This window comes from Thamnophis sirtalis, unplaced genomic scaffold, assembly GCF_051295495.1.
Source record: "Thamnophis sirtalis isolate CommonGarterSnake01/CBP01778 unplaced genomic scaffold, rThaSir2_p1.2 scaffold_4, whole genome shotgun sequence".
Lineage (NCBI taxonomy): Eukaryota > Metazoa > Chordata > Lepidosauria > Squamata > Natricidae > Thamnophis > Thamnophis sirtalis.
In genome coordinates this window covers 132093265-132113785 of record NW_028261384.1, presented here as the reverse complement: position 1 = coordinate 132113785, position 20521 = coordinate 132093265, and the positions used below count along the sequence as shown (strand labels likewise).

Below are 20521 nucleotides of genomic sequence, written 5' to 3'. Positions count from 1 at the left end.
CATATGGATAAATTGATGTATGTACATATTTCATGTATGATAGACAGCTCTGACTAAATATATTGATTAAACAGAAATTGTAATTTTGTCTTCACTGGTCATCTTAATCCATATGCACACTAGAATGTGAAAAATAAGTGGTGTTAAATACAAACAAGCTTTTCATTTAAAAGTCTAGGGCTTATGGATTGTTTGTGAAGCAAGCAAACACCTGGTAGTTTTCTAATGTACATCATGTATAGGTCTTATCTATAAAGAAAAAGGGCTAATTCAAAAGATTTTGGGGGGGGAGATTGGCAATGCCTGGGGATTTCTGAGAATCTCTCCTCTGTGTTAGAGTCACCAAAATAACCAAGATGATATAAGGTCTCCTGCTGGAGCAGGAAGTTTCTACTAGATGACCTCTGAGGTCCCTTCCAGCCCTGGATTGCTGTTCTATTTCAAAGCATCCTCTGAAGCTGTGTCTAGTGCCAGGTTTGGGGTCCTTCATTCCTCTCCTTTTTCTCTCTCTCCTTCCATCCCTCTATCCATCCATCCATATCTCGCTTATTTCCTGTCTCTCTTTCTCCATTCCCTCTTTCTCCCTTCACTTCCCTCCCTCCATCCCTTTCTTTCTTTCTTTCTTTCTCTCTCTCTTTTTTCTCCCTTCCCTCTCTCCCTTCCCTCCCTCTTTCTTTCTCCCTTCCCTCCCACACTCCTTCTCCTTCCTTCCATCCTTCCTTTCTCCCTTTCTCCCTTCCTGTGAAGAACCCCAGAAGATCTTTGGTAGGAGGAAGAAAACCAGATGTTTTGAAACTGAGAACATGCTCATGGATCATCTGGCATTCTTAGAGCTCCACTATTGATTAGCTTGGCCTGAGCAAGGATAGCTAGCAGAGATCCATGACAGAGGTCTTCCAACTTGGCAACTTTAAGACTTCTGGACTTCAACTCCCAGAATTCCCCAGCCAGCAGAGCTGAATTCTGAGAGTTCAAGTCCACAAGTCTTAAAGTTGCCAAGTTTGAGCACCTCTGCTCCATGCAATTGGGGATCCCCAAATGGTGTGGACTTCTTTCTTTCTTTCTTTCTTTCTTTCTTCCTTCCTTCCTTGAAGGTCCCCCCTGCAGCCTGTTTTTTCCCCTAGGTGGCTGAGGGAAGGGTTGTTAGCCCCCTCCCATGCCCTCCTTTCAGCTTAGCAGGCCTCAAGTGTTTTATCATTGTGATGAGACCTGAACTGAATGATAAACATCAACTCATGAAGAGAAAGTTTTAACAAATCTTTCCATTTGCCTGATATCCTTTATATGTAAATATTGGAGATTTTCCCCTCCGGCATATTTAAACCAGACAACAATTAATGGATCTGTGGAGGCTTTTGTCACAAATGGAATCAGAAAGCAGACAAGGCCTTGGACAGGATCACACCTGTATGCCTTTTTCTGGTCCATCGGTCCTGAAATTCCCCTTGGGGTACAGAGAAGATAAGGGTACTAAAAAGGAACAACAGATGGTAGCGTGTCCCTGGAGGAAAACCAAGAAAGATGTTAAATGGTTGCACTGGGTGAGATTATCCAACACCGTGAAATGCTATATCCTCAGCTTCTTCGGTTCTAGCCACTTAGTTTTGACTGATTTTTAATAATATCTGTTTCATAAGCTCCATCTAGTTGGTTTTGTTGACAGCACATTAAACAATGATGCGAAGTTTTTATGATATGTGCCTTAAGAATATTTGCAATGCCAGTAATGCACAGGAAAATTCCTTTCTCGAAGAAGAAATATCATATAGTTTACTGATGGGTTCAACTAATAAGAATACTAATTTTACTACAACAATTGGTACATGCATACATCTGAACCTAACTGTGTGGTTTAATTTTGTATGTATTCATTTATTTTATCATGTTTATGAGGTGTATTATGAAGGTGGACACCTTTTAAGATCTGTATGCAACAAAATTTCATTTTAATGTGTGGGAAGTTATCATCCAGCCCTCTCCCAGAAAAATGAAAGATCCTAGCAAATATTGAAAAGGCAGAATATTTCTCTGGATGTGAAAAGAAAGAAACATGCTTTAAAGGACAGAATAGTTGCCTGTAGCTTCCTGCCCATCCACACTTTGTCAATAGGCCATTGAGAAGGCCAGGCTAGCCCACTTTACATAATAAAGACTTCCCCACTACAGCTGCAGGGGGAAGGGATATTACTCAACTCTCCACATGGCATCTGAGAACTCATACCTGGATTCAAAACAGCCTAGAGAGTAGCCCCCTGCATGGCACCATGGGAGTCTGACAACCAATCAGAATACATTTCTTACACAGGAACAGGAAACAGAGAGGTGGGACTAAACAGGGTATAAAAAGCCTAGCAAGCCCCTTCCTCAGCCCTTCTCTTCTTCTTCACCAACATTGAAACATGTGATCACCTTTTCTGTTCAGGGCTCAAGCCATGTGGCCATGGCCAACAATAAACCATCTTTCCAAGCAGCCTCCATGTCTCCAGTGTCTTCTTCCCCACTTGGAGCTGAACCCAGAAGGACATTTCTTTCAACAAATGTATGCTGATTAGTCCACATTTAAAGTGACAATAAAGTTATTACTCTTCTATTCTACTGTGGTATGGTAGTTTATCTGATGCTTTCTTGCATCTCTGTGGTATGTCCTGTGGTTTTAAATGCTGTTTCTAAGGCTGCAAAGATGTCTAATTGGTTAACATCATCTCTGTTATCATTTAGTTAAAACAAAACAGAGAAGCAAGAATTGCCAAGAATAAATATTTCCTTGTTGATTTGTTTGTGTATTAAATGTGTTTGCCACCCAAGGGTTGATTGGTAGGGAACTTACTCACACTATTACTCCAGCTTCTTAAAGAGTTAAATAAAACTGCATTCTGACTCCCATTTATTTAATTTTTAAAGTAATAATATTGCTTGAGCCCTTACCAAAGCTGTTTTTTTCTCTTTTCTGTAGCTAGTAAACCAATCCCAACTCTGATATATGCTTACTAAACTGTTGTTTGTCTGGTTCCCAAATCAATCCTTGTAAAGTAGCAGCCTACTGCATCATACTGTCATAATAAATTTCTACTGCTAGACGATTTTATCATCGCGAATTTGTCGGCGCTTTTTTGATGTCACATTTTAATTGGCGCTATTTTGTCGGCACGCAAATGTCTATCGCGCATTTGTCGGGTCACGCATCATAGGCCAATCTGAAACAGTAAAATTCAACCACAAGAAAACCAAGTAGTGTAATAAGCATCCACATTTCTGGAAGAATGGATGAAAAAATAAATAAACAAATAGAATCCGATGCAATGCAATGCAATGCAAAACATTGGAGAGTAGAGATTAGTGTAGGATAGTGCAGTAGAAGGGGAGATGAGATTAGATTGGTGAGTGATGGCTCACCTTTTTCTAAAGGTGTGCCAATATTGTGTGTGTATGTGTGTGTGTGTGTGCTGTTGCACTTGCACACGTGCCCAGACCCACAATGGAATGTGCCCTTTCCACCTATGCATGCATGCATGACTCATCCACATGTGTGCATGGCCCCACCCATGCGCGGGGAAGTTTTTTACTTCCCTAGGCTCCTACAGAAGTTAATTTTTTTATTCTCTTCCATAACATTTTAAGTATACATTCACATAATTGTTATTCTTCTTTACATTTATCATTCTTAAATGTATATATTTTATTTAATGTTATAATGTACAGTTTGGGTTGCTTTATTTACCATCCCTGTTACGGGAATCTCCTTTGGGAGACAGAAAGTAGCGCAGCGGAATGTACAGCTATAGAGAAAGAACATTGTTAGTAGAAGAAACACACAAATAGAGTCTCAGACACTGCTAGTAAAACACAAGTAGCTTTACTACTACTAACAGCTTCACAAGCAGTGATAGTAGATATTTGTTCAAACACAGTTCAAAGAACAAACAGTTGCTTACAGTCGCAGTTCACGTTCCAGTCATCAAGCGAGCAAGTAGTTATCAAGCATATGACAAGCAGAGAGAGAGAGAGAGAGAGAGAGAGAGAGCTTTCCTGACTCCCTCTTATTGCAAAGTTAATTACAGCTGATAAGTACATTCATCCATTTAAAGCAACATCGACCATTTGTTATTGTATACCATGGGTCGTCAACCTGGTCCCTACCACCCACTAGTGGGCCTTTCAGGAATCCAGGTGGGCGGTAGGGACATTGGAGGTTAAAGCGAGGGGGCAGGTGCGAGCGCACACATCAATAAACCAATGTGCGTGTGCACGCAAACAAGCAAACACGTGGGAAGAGGAAGGGGAGGAGTGGAAACGGATAGCAGGGACAGGCATAAGTAGAGCAGAGCAGTTGCAAAATAGGAGAAAGAAAAGTTATAGGCAGGAAAGAATTGTTGTTGGCTAATAATAATAAGTGGGCTAACTAGCTCAGCCTTACTTTTGTACGTTGTCCTAAGGAAGGTTAAAAAAAGGAGATAAAAAGGAAAAGATAAAAAAATTAACAAAAAAAGGGAAGAAAAATAGAGAAAAGGGGATAAAATAAAGGAGGAGAGTAAGCATTGTTTAGTCTGGCTCATAAATTAAGTTTTGTTATCTTATAAAATAAAAGAAAGAAATAAGTAAAGGAAGGAGAAGGAGAAATTAAAAAAGGGAAAAAGAGATCCTTGCTATAGTGAAATACTACAAGAAAGGTAAAGAAGAAGAAAGCAGGAAAAGGAATTTTTTTTATGCTGACACTTAATAAAAATTGGCACCTAATACAGCATTGTTTTTGGTGTTTGTAATAAAAGGAAAAAGAGGAATATTCCAAACTTGCGCAAAAACTGGTGGGCGGTAAGGAAATTTTTCCATCAAGAAAGATCCATTAGTGGCCGGTAGGTAGAAAAAGGTTGACTACCAGTGTTGTATACGAATCTATATTGCCTACCCAACACTAGGAGTATACTCCCAACAATCCCTTCCTCCTTTTCTAACACCTCCTTGATTTCTCTTTCTTTTCTCTCTTGATTGTATTGTCTTTCTAATTTATAATGCTATTCCCTTTTTGCTTTGGTCAGCCAGAGTCATATATAAATTACCTAGTTTTGCCTGTTCCAAAAATTTTCTGTGTTGCTTTCTAATATGTACTTCCTGTAAGCATATAATGTCCAATTTCAATTTCTCTAATTTGTTGAATGTTCTTCTTCTTTTTGTTGCTAAGTTTAATCCATTTATATTACTGGAGATTACTTTTATTTCTTCCTCCATGTCATTGGTTTATAATGAGAAAGAGGCAGCCTTAATATTTTTAGAATGGAATGGAATAGAATGGAATAGGATAGGATAGGATAGGATAGGATAACAATATTTAAAATTGTATTTCCATTTATGGATACAGTGATGTTATTTTTGTCTTGTGACTCAAGCCTCCCTACCTCAGTAAACCCTTACATATTTTGAAGATGTTCACATATGTGACTGTCTCACTACCATTATGGAATTAGCCAGTTTGTCTCCTCCAGATACAAGGGGATCCCATGGGAAAAGGAGGAACTGACTCTGAAGGATGCTATTTATTGTCCCCATGATATTCCATCCCATGGCTCTCAGCCCTAAAGCTCTGTGAGTTGATTTGATAGTATGTTGCACCCTCTATTTCTCTCTGAAAAGCATCACAAGAAGACAGGTCGGTCTGATGTACTTCAAAGATCTTCTGGCAGACAGAGGCATCTGTACACAGAAAGAAGACACTCATGGAAGATGTTAGTTTTCATGGAGTTGCTCTTAATAATAATGCCTCGAGTGATGTGCAAGGATCCTAGCCTTCAATGTGACCTTCAGGAGCCTGTTCCTCTACAGCACACATATCACCAGTTTGGAGACATCCACATTGCTGGCATTATGTCTGCACTGTTTACATTTTCTGATCCCATTGATTTCAGAAAACATCCTTCTCAGGCACTTCAGGATGCACCTGTGTAAGTACATCATCAATTTATTGTCAAATTTTGGACAATGCTGCTATATCACATGTTGCTTGAAATGTTTTCCTCTCATGACAAAGTTTCCTGAAAGAAGGATCTTAAAAAAAAAATGCCTACGTTTATTTTATGTGAAGTGAAATTTCAGCACCCATGTAAAATTGAAAGAGAGGCCAAATTTCCAATTATATAGGGCTTTACTCAGATCTTGTTGGGAACGTTATATCCAGTTCTGGAGAACTCACTTAAAACAAAGACATTGATTAGAGTCCAGAGACAAGTAACAAAAATGAGGTAAGGTATGAGGGACAAAACTTATCAGGGGAGTTTGGAGGAATTGAATATATAGAGCCTGAAGGACAGAAGGGAAATGGGGGACATGATGGAACACTTTAAATAGATTAAGGGTGTGAATAAAGTTTAGAAGGCAGGGTTTTCAATACTAAGCAAAAATTGAAAAAAAAAGTAGCAATACATAACCTCAAACTGGCTGGAGTGAAATTCAAACATCATGTCAGAAAGTATTACTTCATGGAAAGTGTACTGGAAGCTTGGAAGGAACTTCCAAGCAAAGATAACGGGTCAATCATCATTAACTGACTTTGAATGTGCTTGGGCTAAACACATGTCCATCATCTGACAAAAAATGAAATAATATAAAAACAACGAATAAATTAACAACAAACTGAACAACTCAAAGGGTGACTCAAAATACCACTAGCTCTTTTTCTGCCGTCGGGTTTCAATCTTTCTAGATGTTGCACTGACACCTTCCACAAAATGTATCGCAGTGCAGGATTGCAGACAATTCATAATCTATTTTTTTTTAATTCTTTACAGAATATTTTATCAGAATTACCAGCATGTCCTGGCCTTAGCATTCTCTCTAAAAGAGATCAATAAGCATCATCAAATCCTTCCCAATGTCACGCTGGGCTTCCATATTTTTAACAGCTATTATAGTCCAAGCTGGACCTACTTTGCCTCAATGCTTCTGCCTTTCACTCACGGCAAATTCATCCCTAACTACAAGTGTGGGGTCCCAAAACATTTGGCTGCAGTGATTGGGGGACCTGATATCTCTCTTCACATGGCAGCTGTATTGTGCATCTACAAAATTCCTCAGGTAAGAGGTACAGAAGATATTCATTATTATATTGCCATATCTCTCCAGAGCTCTGTATGCTTCTTCCTCTTAAAAAAAGGAGATGGCTTTCAGATTCCTAGATATTAGTTTTTGATCGATAGGATTACCATAGCAGCGTAAGTAATCATGACTGTCTGAACAGACAGTGGGGATATAGAACTATAGGACTAGAAAAACTTTCCCCAGCGTGAGACACTGAATTAAGAATTGTCACGGAACTTGGAGGTCTTCTTCCCTGATTCCTGCTCAAGCAGGTAACCCTAAACCATTCCAATCCCTTTTTTAAAAATTCCAGTGATGGAGCACCATTTGAAGGAGAGCAGTTTGTCGGATGAATTGTTCTTAGTTATGTCCTTGATTAGTTTCCATCCATTGCTTCTTGTGCCACCTTCAGCTGGTTTGGAGAATGATTGAGCCCATCTTCTCTTTTTTGTCAAGCTCAAGATGTAGAGGGACATCTGGGTTGATATTTCTAAATGAAGACAACTAATTGACTAATGTTTCAATATATAAGCTGAAGGCCACCAAGAAACTTGAATAAATATGCACATTTTCAGAGGTTCATTTAGATTTAGACTTGGAATAACTTTATTGTCAAATGAAATGTACAGCAATCAGCATACATTAAAAATGAAATTTCATTGCATACAGCTCTCAAAGGATTGCCACGTCCAATATGCACAACATGGCAAATATATAAATACATAAATATATAAAAACATACATATGCATATATCCACATGCCCACATACTGTATACTCTGTGACACAAAAAAATGACACAGTCTAGTTTTGATGTATAAATATGCATTTCAAGAAAAACATAAACCTTTCCATCTGCATATATTTATCTTCCTTTAGTTGACCTATGGCTCTGCTCCAGACATGGAGAAAGAGACTCAAGCTGTTTTCTTCCAGCAAATGTTTCCAGGTGAATCCCATGAACATCAGGGCCTCATGGAGCTATTGAAGTACTTAAGATGGATCTGGGTTGGGATTCTTGTAGTCAAGGATGAGAAAGCAGAGAAATTTGTCCAAGAAGTGGTCCCTTCCTTTTCTGAGTATGGCATCTGCACTGAGTTCATAGCAGAGTTACCAAACGTAGATTTCTATAATGATTTTACTGATGTTATGGAGAAAGGAGTAAATGTTTACCATGTTCTCATGAACAGCACAGCCAATGTGATAATCGTGTATGGTAAAATTCAGACCATGACAATTCTGAGAACTTTCCTCCGGTTTTCAGAAGTGGAGGACCTACCAAAGAAGGAAAAGATCTGGCTTATAAATGCTCAGACAGATTACACTTCAATGTCAATTCATAAAACTTGGGATGTCAATTTCCTACATGGGGCTTTATCCTTTGCAGTTCACACAAAAGAAGTCCAAGATTTCCAGGAATTTCTTCACCATCTAAGTCTAAATAATGACCCTCACGATAACTTTAGGAAGGATTTCTGGGAACAGGCATTTGGTTGTTTCCTCTCAAACTCGAAAACAGAGACATCTGAGGAAACCTGTACAGGACAGGAGAAGCTTGGGTCCCTTCCTACATCTGTGTTTGAAACACGCATCAGTGGCCAGAGTTACAATATTTACAACGCAGTCTATGCTGTGGCACACGCTTTGCAATCTCTGTATTTATCCAAATCCAGGGATGAAACAAAGGTGAAAAAAGGAAGGAAACGGTTTCACAATCCAGTGTGGTGGCAGGTAAGTCCTGTAAGCAGATTAGTGTGGAGACAACCATATCTCTATGTCTGTGGTGATTCTCAGGCTTCCAGGTCACAGTTGACCCAAAGCTGCTTTTTCAAGGGGCACCTGGACTTTTTTGCTTTCCTTTGAAGACCTCCAAGTTTCCGCAATGACTCTCAGAAAGAGTTCAAATGACCAGATGACTGCAAGGAATATAAATCCTTCCATTCATTACCATTCACTTAGAACTGAAGAAGCTCTTGGATGAGAAGCAAAACCGCTTCAAGGAAAACAAGATAGTCCAGTGGTCTCTTCAAAAAGCACCTTTGGGATATCGATAGATCTATCTATCCCTAAACTCTAACAAACAATATTATCTTGGGGAGATTTACCACAGGTCTAAAAGTAAGATGTAGTAATGGATTAACCAACTGAAATATTTTTAATTGATTTTTTTTATTAATTACATTTCATAGTGCTGAATAAACATCGTGTTCTCTGGGTATTTAGTTTCCTTAATGCTACATATTACAGTCTTAATCTCCACCCTTTTTTCCCAACTATTGATAAAATAGATGTCATGTTTGATAATAATCTGCATCTTCTTTCTGCTTAATTTTTAATGTCAGTCTGTCCATTTCTGCATACTCTGCTATCTTCTTAATGATTTCTTTTTTTTTCAATATATATTTATTATTTTTACATTTAAAACAATGCAGTACCGCGAAGTTGGAGTGACTATACATTCACATTATATACAGCTAGTCACAACTATTGACAATTAGCCCACTTAATACATTATCAATCCTTCTGTCCAATCACAGTATATACAGTTTGTTCCAGTCTTGTCACCTTGTCTTATAAAATCTATTCCAGATTTCAAAATATTCTGATTCCCCTTTATTTTTAAGTTCAAGAGTGAGCCTATCTGCTTCCACCCAGGCCAACACTTTTCTGATTATATCTAGCTCTGATAGTGTATTTTCTTTTTTCCAATATTGTGCATAAGTTATGCACGCTGCAGTTAGTACATAAATAATTAAGTAAAATATCTCTTTCTTAAACCCCTCTGGTATTAAACCTAGGAGAAAAATTTCCGGTTTAAACAAGATTTGGTCTCCCACCATTTGTTCTAACCATGATTGAATCATTTTCCAATAATTTTTTGCCTCATTGCACATCTACCACATATGATAAAAAGTGTCTGGTGTTTTTTTACACTTCCAACAATTTGGGGCCATCTTCTTAATTATTTCTTTATCGCGCAGTGTTTCTTCATTTTTCCAGCCTTGTACAAGTATAATCCTCACTGTTCTCAAAATGTGCAAAATTAAATACATACTTTTCTTACCAAATGTACCCAATATTATACTTAATAAAATTAATTCAGGTTTGAAATCTACATGATTTCCTATCACCTTTTCTAGCCATTCATTTATTTTTTCCCAAAAATATTTTGCTTTACCACAAGTCCGCCACATATGATAGTATGTGCCCATTTTTTAAATTATATTTCCAACATTTCCTGGACATATATTTGAACATTTCATCTAACCTAGCTGGTGGTAAGGGCCATCTATAAAACATTTTCACTACTAAAGTCCGATTATAAATTATTTGCAGCAATTCTGGCAGGAAGAATTAAACAGGTTTTAAATGAACCAATACACCTGGACCCAAATGGATTTTTACCTCACAGACACATTAAAAATAATACAAGAGTCATCCTAGACATAATAGAGTATCTTAAATCTTATGTATTTATCAGAAGTCATCTGGCTATGGGGCTTTAGCAATTAAACTAATTGCTAATTAATTTTTTTGCTGGTTTTCTTATTTTGCTATTCTATGTTAATTTTTTCCCCCAATAACCTGATATTTTACCTCTGCCTCTCTGTTGGAATGATTGTTTTGTTATTTGTATGATACTGGCCTAAAACTCAAATATTTAAAAAGTTTTATATTTTCTTTGTTTAAAGAAACATCCATATGTACATTTTGAATATTTGAAATTTTTCTCTCTTCTCTATCCTTTTCTTCCCTTTGTTTGGTCCTCTCTGGATGTTCCTGATTTTTTAGGTTCATTCTTTCCTGAGAAGAATCAGATTCAACAATACTGTTGGTGAGAAAGTGTCCTTTGATGAAAATGGAGAATTCATCGGTGGATATGATATTATCAATTGGGTCACATTCCCAAACCAATCCTTTGTTAGGACCAAAGTTGGGATGATCGATCCCACAGCTCCAGAGAACAAGTTCTTGAATATTTCTGTAGATTCCATCATGTGGCCAGTAGGATTTAATCAGGTTAGCTGTCTCAATGTAGACTGGTCTGCCTTCATTTATGTGGGACAAAAATATCTTTATTGATGAAAGTTCTAGACAAGAAAAAATTATCCGTAAGAATGTTTACTTTACTAATAGTTGGCATAGAACAGGAGTGTCAAACTCAAGGCCCACAGGCCAAATCTGGCCCGTGGAGTGCTTAGATTTGGCCTGTGGAATCACCCTGGAAACAGTGAAGGACCATCCCTTGGTGCAGTGTGGATTTCAAAAAATTTTACTAGCAGTTCTGTGGGGGTGGCTTGTATTGTGTATTCAGCGAGATAATAATGACTGTGGCAATCTCTGCAATCAACATCGAGTTTTAAATGTTAACAACTTTAGGCAAACAGAACATCCCCAAATCCCCAGTTTGACAGCTATTTATAGGGTAGTTGTCAAACTGGCAAGCAATTAAAACCTTGCCTTTCTCCCACCGACTACACCTGTGCGCCAACACCGTGGGTGTTGATTCTGCAGCTCTCACTTCATCTACAGGTGCCTGAAGAGTTAATTCAGGCTTAGCTAAGAGCTGACACTGTAATTTGATATCTCGAATGCCACAAACTAATTGCTGTAATTCGTCCAATTCCCTAAAATTACAGTGGATTGCCTCATGATGGAGAGCAGCTATATATTGAGAGATCGATTCCCCTTCATGCTGTGTACATAGCCTAAACGCATGTCTTCTTGCTATCTTTGAGGGAGCTGGAGAGTAGTGATTTTTTTAAAATTTAGTCAGTAGAAGTTCCCATGGAACAGTATTAAAAGGCATTGGGGCCGAAAATGCCCTAGCCATGCTAAACATTTCGGGCCCACAAGCACTTAAAAAGAACTCTCTTTTTACCTCAGTAAAATCATGGGCAAGCAAGAAACATTCGATTCTCTCTAAAAATGCTTCCCATGATTCTTTATTTGCACTAAAAGGAGAAGAAACTGGGGATAGCAGACATTGTAGCACTTGTAGTCGTTAGGCAAGGCTGACGAATGGCGATTTAAAACTCCCTACTCCTAGTCGGCAGCATTGTGTATTCAGCAAAGATAATAATGACTGAGGCAATCAACATCTAGTTTTAATCCTTAACAACTTTAGGCAAACATAACAGAACATCCCCGGTTTGACAGCTATTTATATGGTAGCTGTCAAACTGGCAACCAATTAAAACCTTGCCTTTCTCCCACTGACAACGCCTGTGCATCTCAGCCAATGACAGCAACCGCGGGTGTTGATTGACATCTCACAATTGCCATGGCATGGACACAACACCTCTTTCCCCTAAGATTGAGTGAGTGTAGTCAGAGAGATAGGCGGGATGTCACCAAATCCTTTCCGAGTGACGCAGTTCCTGTGCCGACGCCGGTGGAGAAGGAGGAGTTGGAACTTCCTCTGCTGCTGGAACATGATGTTCATCAGACCCCTGCAGAGACTCCCCCCTGGATGAAGGTTGTGATTCCCCAGGTGGGTCAGCCGGCAACAGTTCAACAGGTGAAGTCACTCAGGGGTTATGGGTTGGGATTTGGCTTGGCCGGTAGGCAGCGTGCAGTCTTTTGTTGTCATGCTGGAACTCGTCGGTTGTTCGATTGCTCTGGGCCTCGCATAGGTGCAGATGATCTATATGTCGCCGCCACTGCCCCCTGTCATTCAGCAGGACATAGGGGTCCTGTTATTTCAATTACAGTGCCAGGTACCCACTTGGGATGCCCCGCAAAATTTTGGGCAAAAACCCAGTCCCCCCCTTGAGAACTCTGTAGTGTGATGAGCCCCAGGTGGCATTGGGGAGATATCATAGTGTGGGTGGAGCCTGTCCAGAGTAATACAGAGCTTCCTGCCCATCAAAATATCTGCATGACTCCTATTAATTAACGGTCAGGGGGTCGAATGTTGGAACAGTAGATATCTTGTGATTTTGTTTTGTAAATTTCCTGAGGTCATCTTTTCCAATGCCTCCTTAGCCGAACGGACTGCTCTTTCCACTCGGCCAATGCTGGCAGGATGAAAAGGAACTGGGTGATACCCAGGGTGTCTAGGTAAGTCTGAAAAATGGCTGCGGTCCATTGAGGACCGTTGTCGGAGATTACCACATCTGGCAACCTGTGACATACAAATAGTCATTTCAGCAGCCTAATAGAGGTCTCTGCAGTGGTAGACGCCATAGGCACAATTTCAACCCATTTCAAAAGGCATCCACCACCACCATGACATGAGAGCCCTGAATAGGACCAGCAAAATCAAGGTGTAGTCTTGACCATGGCCCGATGGCTTCTCCCATTCCCTGGCTTTGCTATGGCCAGGGCTGGTCAGGAGATTTGACATGCCTCACACTGCTCCACCCACTCTTTTATGGCTTCATCCATCCCCCCCCCCAGACATAACTGCATCCAAGGGCCTTCATGTGTACGATGCCAGGATGACCCTCATGCAGTCGCTGTAATACCTGGAAACAGAGAGCTGTGGGGATAATGACTCCCTTGGTAGACGCCCTTGGAGAGCCGGTAACCCCAGGCACCTCCTACCAAAAGGCACAAACCCCTCAGTTAGGGCCCCAACAGGCCATCCCTGATGTATCCAATCTAAAACTTGGGAAAGGACCTTGCCACAATATCTATAGCGGTGAGTGGCAAGTTAAGGTCCTCTACCACCATAATATTGGAGGCTGGAGCTGGGTCCTATACCTGCAAAGGCAATGGACACCAGCTGAATGCGTCTGCGTGCCCCATCTGCTTATCTGGCCGATGTTCCAGACGATACAAACATGCTGCCAAAAACTCCAACCATCTATGCATTCGGGGAGACAAAATAGGCAGCGTCTGACAATCGCTGGCCAAAATTCCCAGAAGGGGTTTGTGAATGGTTACCAGGAGGAAGTGGCAGCCGTACAGGTAATCATGACATATCTTGACACCTGCTACAGCCTCCAGTGCCTCCTTATCGACCTGACTGTAATTCCTTTCAGTCATCGATAAGGTGTGTGAAAAATAAGTGATAAGGGCTTCCTGGCCGAAGGGTAGAATGTGAGCCAGGACCACCCCTATGTCATATGGTGATCGTCACAGGCGAGGGTCAGCAGTAGTTTTTCTTGATACTGAACTAGGGCTGCCGAAGATGTCAGTAGACTCTTGACTGCAGCAAAAGCTTGAGCCTCCCAGGCTCCCCAGTGCCAAGTATCTGAATTGTCAAGGAGCCTGAGAAGAGGCTCCACAACCAACACTTTATGTGGTAAGAAAACCACATAGAAATTAAGCAGTCCTAAAAAGCCTACAATTCAGATTTTGACGTAGGGATAGGTACCCTATGATAGCTTCAACCTTTGATGATGTAGGGTGGATGCCCCCACTATCAATTAAAAATCCCAGGAATTCTACAGAGGGAACCCCTAGATGACACTTGCATTTTTAAGCTTAATACTAGCCTCCCTGAAACATAATAGAACTGCTCGTACTTTGATGATAAGGTCCGCTCTGCTTTTAGCAGCAATCAAAATATCATCAAAGGATGGAATAACACCATTGATCCCCTGGAGCAGCCGCTCCATGAGGCTCTGGAACAGACCAGGAGCCATGCAAATCCCAAATTGGAGCCTCTTGCAGTGGAATGCTCCCTTGTGAGTAACAATTGTTTGGGCATTAGCAGGATTTTCATCAACAGACAATGGTTGATAAGTCTGAGCCATGTCTAACTTGGCAAATATGTTGCTGTGCCCCAGTGAGTGCAAAAAATGTTGCACAACTGAGACCAGGTATGGATTCGATTGCAACACTTTATTTATTGTCGACTTATAGTCAGCACAGATCCTTATAGACCCATCGGCCTTCACAGAGATAACAATGGGGGTTTCCCACTGCGAATGGTCAACAGATTCAAAGATCCCCTGCCTGATTAATTTGTCTAGCTCAGCCTCCACTCTTGCTCGTAAAGCAATGGTACCCTTCTCGCTTTTAATCTAACTGGAGGCACCCAGGGTTCTAAATTCAATATGGGAGTTCCCTTATAATTACATAGGGTACTATCAAACACATCAGCAAATTCAATAGTTAGGTCCTCAAAATAATCAGCTATGGTAGAAGAATTCAATAGTCAGTCCCAGAGGCTCGAACCAGTCAATGCCCAGGAGCGAGGTCAGTGGCTTGGCAACCACAACGAGGGGAAGATGACCCTTGAATGTCTTGTGCTCAACCAGAACCGATGCTAGCCCTAAAACCTGAATCAGGTTCCCCTGGTAGTCATATAGGCACCAGTTACACTGGTTGAGAGATTCTTGACGAATATGAGGGGCAATTTTCTGTAGGCAAGCCCACGAGATAATAGACTTAGTGGACCCAGTGTCAATTTCCCTTTTACATGGAGTTCCTTCGATGCAGACGGTAAGGAAAAACTTAGAGGCTTTTGGAATTAGCTCTGCCGCAGTTTGGATGTCCCAGGCTTCTTGCTATTGCTTCATTCACTGCAGAGTTGGTGGGGCTGGTGATTTAAAACTCCCTACTCCTCGTCGCCAGTATTGTGTATTCAGCGAAGATAATAATGACTGAGGCAATCTCTGCAATTAATATCTAGTTTTAATTGTTAACAACTTTAGGCAAACATAACAGAACATCCCCGGTTTGGCGGCTATTTATATGGTAGTTGTCAAACCGGCAACCAATTAAAACCTTGCCTTTCTCCCGCCTGCACGTCTCAGCCAATAACGGCGGGTGTTGATTGACACCTCGTGGTTGCCATGGTACCGACACAACAGCTTGTTTGGTGAGTGTGGCTTGTTGTCATGTGATGGTGGGCGTTGCTTTTTGGACATGTGACTGGGTGGGTGTGGCTTCGTGGACATGTGACTGGTTGGTCATGTGACTAGTTGTTCTTGTGCCTGGGTGGGAGTAGCTGGTTGGTCATGTGACTGGGTGTGCATGGCCAACTTGACATCACTCACATCAAGGGGTGCCTTACCTGGCCTATCCTCACCTCAAAGGCCTCAATGAGAGACAATTTTTCTATTTATTTACTACTTCTGAACATCCCAAATATACTATTTAATCTTGTGTATATATGCCATATGTGTACATACATATTACATAGTACAGAGTGTGTATAGACACACAAAAAGATATATTATCTACTATATATACTGAATATGTATGTACACAAACACGCACACAGCTCTTCTAAAACTATACACATTCAACCTAACTTTCTACATTTGGAAAAACACCCAGACTCCACTTTCTGCCACACATTTAACTGTAACTTCTGTCCATTAGAACATTACACATGCCTTCAGATGGTCTTCCCTAGCTTGCACATGACAGGTAGAACCAGGAGATTTTATGGATTGAGTAAAATGTGGTGAAGCTCAACGCTCAAACTAACAACGCTCTTGCTTAGCCACCAAGATTTTGGATTCTATTGTACTCATAAATCAAGGACTAAAGCTGCCTTCCTCTGCATGGCAGCCTTGTCCTAGTACACTCCTTCTCCTTTCTATCAATTGTCCTCTCTGTTAGAGGCACCAAAATAATCCAGACAATGTAAGGTTTCTTCCTGCAGCAGGGAGTTGAACTAGATGACCTCTGAGATGCCTTCCAGCCCTAAATTGCTGCGCTGTTTCAAAGCATCTTCTGAAGCCATGTCTAGTGCCAGGGTTTGTGGTGCTTCCCCCTTCTTTCTCTCTCTCTCTCTCTCTCTCTCTCTCTCTCTCTCTCTTCCTTCCTTCCTCTTTCTTTCTTTTTCTTTATCTTTTTTTCTCTCTTTCTTTGTCTCTTTCTCTCTCTCTCTTTCTTTCTTTCTTTCTTGTCTTTCCATTCATTCCTCTTTCTTTCTTTCTCTTTCTCTCTATCTCTTTCTTTCTCTTTATTTGTCTTTTTCTTTCTCTTCCTCTCTCTCTCTCTGTCTTTCTCTCTCTGTCTACTTTATCTATCTTCAGGAGGTGGGGGAGGCAAAAATGGCTTGTTTTGGGGGGGCAAAAATGGGCCGTTTTTGCCCATTTTTTTGGCTTCCTTTCATCCCCACCTCCCTCCCCCAGAAGCAATATGTCAGGCCTGCAGCCATCTTTTATTCTGGGTCTTTGGCCTGCCAAATCTTCTATTACTCTGCTATGCATTTTCTATTGTGGGAAAATGGGAGGGGGGATTGTAAGGAGTGGGATACTATGTAGCCATAACAAAATTCTTTTTAGGAAGCTAAGGTCATCCTTTGTCTCTGCACCTCTGCATCTGACCAGAACTGGATAGGTGGAACTGCCAGCATGGCAGTCGGAGATTGGATCTTGTGATGGACTTGTGAGTGTGGGGGCAAGATCTTGAACTTTCAACTAGGTGAGGAAAACTGGGAAGCTTTCAGATTTGGACTTTCCAGATGTGCCAGCATAGCTCTCTTAATAAATTAGAACTTTGAGCAATACTTTGCCTTGGACACCCCACCTCTAGAAGCAATAAGCAGACCAAAACCTGAAGGAGTCGCAGCCTTTGGCAGTAGCAGGAGAAGGCAGTGGATGCATGTAGCAAAGGTGAGGCAGGGTGAGTGTCCGAGCAGCTCAGGGGCATGACCAGCCAGCCATCACTACTGGTTCTGCAACCCATGGCAGAATACCACTACTGGTTCAGCCGAACTGGTCCGAACCGCTAGGAACCCACCTCTGCCATGGTTCCTCTGCCAGCAAGTACAGAGCTTGTGGAGGCCATGCCTGTTTTTTTCTGGCAGAGTGCTACAGGAGGTTGTCCCAGCTGAAAACAGAGCCTGGGGAGACTGCCCAGGCCACCACAGGTACCTCAGACATGAGTGACATCGAACTGGCCATGCTCACCCTTGCTATGCCCACCTGACATGCCTCCTTCCCCAACCCTAAAGCAAACACAACCATGATGTGGTCCACAATGAAATTGAGTTTGACACCCCTGGCATAGAACATTGTACTCATTACTTTGGCCCTTTGTTGACAAAGCATAGTTTTGAAGTAAGAACTACAATTCAGTCTACTATATTTCATCAGTTGGTAACTTTAAAATTAAGAAATTGAGAAAAACCTCTTTAACTAGAACAAAAAAGAGGGTTGGTGGATATAGAAAGTCATTGATACCAATAATTGTAGATCTTTAATGAATTATTATTTCAGACCAATTTGATCTCAAAATGATTACTGCTCCTTATCAATCCATGTTTATGCAGTTGATTCCACAGTAACACAATATCTCTCGAACCATTTTCTTTTTCATCCATATCTTAAAATATTCTTCTTCATTCATTGACAGGCATTGCCTCTATCTCTGTGCAATGATCCCTGTGAAACAGGATACAGCAAGGAAAAGATAGAAGGGGAGACGTTTTGCTGCTATGGTTGCCGTCTGTGTCCAGAGGGGAAAATATCAAAGGAGAAGGGTAGGAAATTTCCAAATATAATGGGATTAAACCATGAGGGTACAACACTGTCTATAATCCGCTGTATCAATTCCAATCCATGTGTCCTTTTTCAGATGTGGATGACTGCTCTCAATGTCCAGAAGATCAATATCCAAATCCGGAGAAAAATATGTGCATTCCAAAGCATTGGAATTCATGGCCACCAAACCTGGTTCCAGATTGAGGAAATGGGTGGGGGGAAGAATGGTCAGTTTCATTCTTCTTTCCTGCTCCCTTGTTCAAATGTGTATTTGTGCTGTGTGGCTGATAAAGTCCCCACCGTACCCAGACTTTGATGCACACTCAATATCTGAAGAACTTATCCTGGAGTGCAATGAAGACTCGGTCATGTTCTACTGTGTTTTGGGCTTTATGGGTTTCCTTGCTCTGGCTAGTTTCTCTGCTGCTTTCCTAGCTAGGAAGTTACCTGACAGTTTCAACGAAGCCAAATTCATCACCTTCAGCATGTTGGTCTTCTGCAGTGTTTGGCTGTGTTTTATCCCAACCTATCTAAGCACAAGGGGAAAATATACATTGGCTGTGGAGATCTTCTCCATGATCTCCTCCAGTGCTGGCTTATTGGTGTGCATCTTCCTTCCCAAGTGTTTTATCATTGTGATGAGACCTGAACTGAACGATAAACATCAGCTCATGAAAAAAAAGTTTTAACAAATCTTTCCATTTGCCTAATATCCTTTATATGTAAATATTGGCTATTTTCCCCACTGGCATATTTAAGTCAGACAACAATGCGCAGTATAGAAAATTGGCCTTCTATTTGTCTTGAGTCTGTGATTTAAGATAGATCAAAACTTTTTTTCCTTCTGGAAGGCAGACTACATATATGACTAAATATGAATTGCAAATTTGTCTTGACTGGTCATCTTACTCCTCCCCCACGTTTCTCCATAGCCGATGAGACCGCCCCCTCAATCTACATCAGCTCCAGCTTTGGCTAATCCTCTTCCATGGATTCCATGGGGCAGGACAACAATATCACATCTCTGATATGTCTGTGCCCATCTTCTGGATGTTCAAGTCAAAAAAGCACATGGCTTGAATGTGCATTAAGCATCTCCTTAAGTCTCAGTCCCCAAGTGTACCTTGTGGATAAGGGACGAGCACTCTCCTCCTAAGTTGACGGGTCAGCCTTTGCGGTTTCCACCTTCTTTCCACTCTCTGTGCTTGTGGGGGGGAGGGCTGTCCTTGCTCATTGCCTGAGCTTTGTCACTCTTCATCTCCCCTTCTGCCCTCTCTCAGTCCTTTTGCCCATGTTCCTCCCTGCTGGCAAGCTGTCCCAAGCCCAAGGGCCCTAGGGCTGTTTCATCCTGCTCCTCTCCACAATCCTCCATAGCCGATGAGGCCACCCACTCAACCTACATGAGCCCCAGCTCCGATTCATCCTCTTCTGTGGATTATGGCTCTGACAGGGACAGGATAATGAGGTTTAAACTGTTGAAGTTCACAATCACCTGTGGACTCTACTATTAACAGCACCCACTCAGAATGGCAAATCTAGGACAAGTCTAAATATGCTCTGAACATGTGTGTCACAATCTCGGTTGTGAAGAATACATCCATGCACAGCAGCACATCTCTGATATGTCTGCACCCATCCTCATGATGTTCATGTCAAAAATGCACATGCCTTGAATTGTATATCCTTGTAGACACAACCATTTTAAATGTGTCATATTTTTGTGGTGCCTTCCCATTGGTGCATAAAATAGTCAAAAGGGCACATTCTGGTAGAGAGAAATTCCATGACGATGGGCTCCAGCATGAGTCCAAAAGCTTGGAAGCAGTGGTGGGATTCAACACATTTAATAATCAGTTCACCGAAAATGTGAGTGTACATGCATGTACTTCTGCACATGTGCAGCTTCCTCCATGTGGTGAGGGTTAACCAAGCAGAATTTCGGGGCCTGCTCCACTCCATCTCTGCTCTCCACTGCTGCTCTAACTGGGAGAGGGAAAGCGTCTCTTGTGCTGTTTAGCAGCTGTGAGCCACCCTTTTCCTTTAAATCCCATCCAGAAAGCA

The 20521-nt window shown here is 41.2% G+C and overlaps 1 protein-coding gene across 1 annotated transcript; it reads left to right on the top strand.

The window, feature by feature from the left end:
• The first annotated feature begins 5760 nt into the window (after positions 1–5760).
• On the top strand, positions 5761–18664 carry LOC148046666 (vomeronasal type-2 receptor 26-like). The gene is made up of 6 exons (XM_087714870.1): positions 5761–5933; positions 6777–7062; positions 7944–8795; positions 10857–11084; positions 18333–18459; positions 18555–18664. Exons 1-6 carry the CDS (start codon positions 5761–5763, stop codon positions 18662–18664), a joined length of 1776 nt encoding a protein of 591 aa, XP_087570996.1.
• Positions 18665–20521: the final 1857 nt, after the last annotated feature.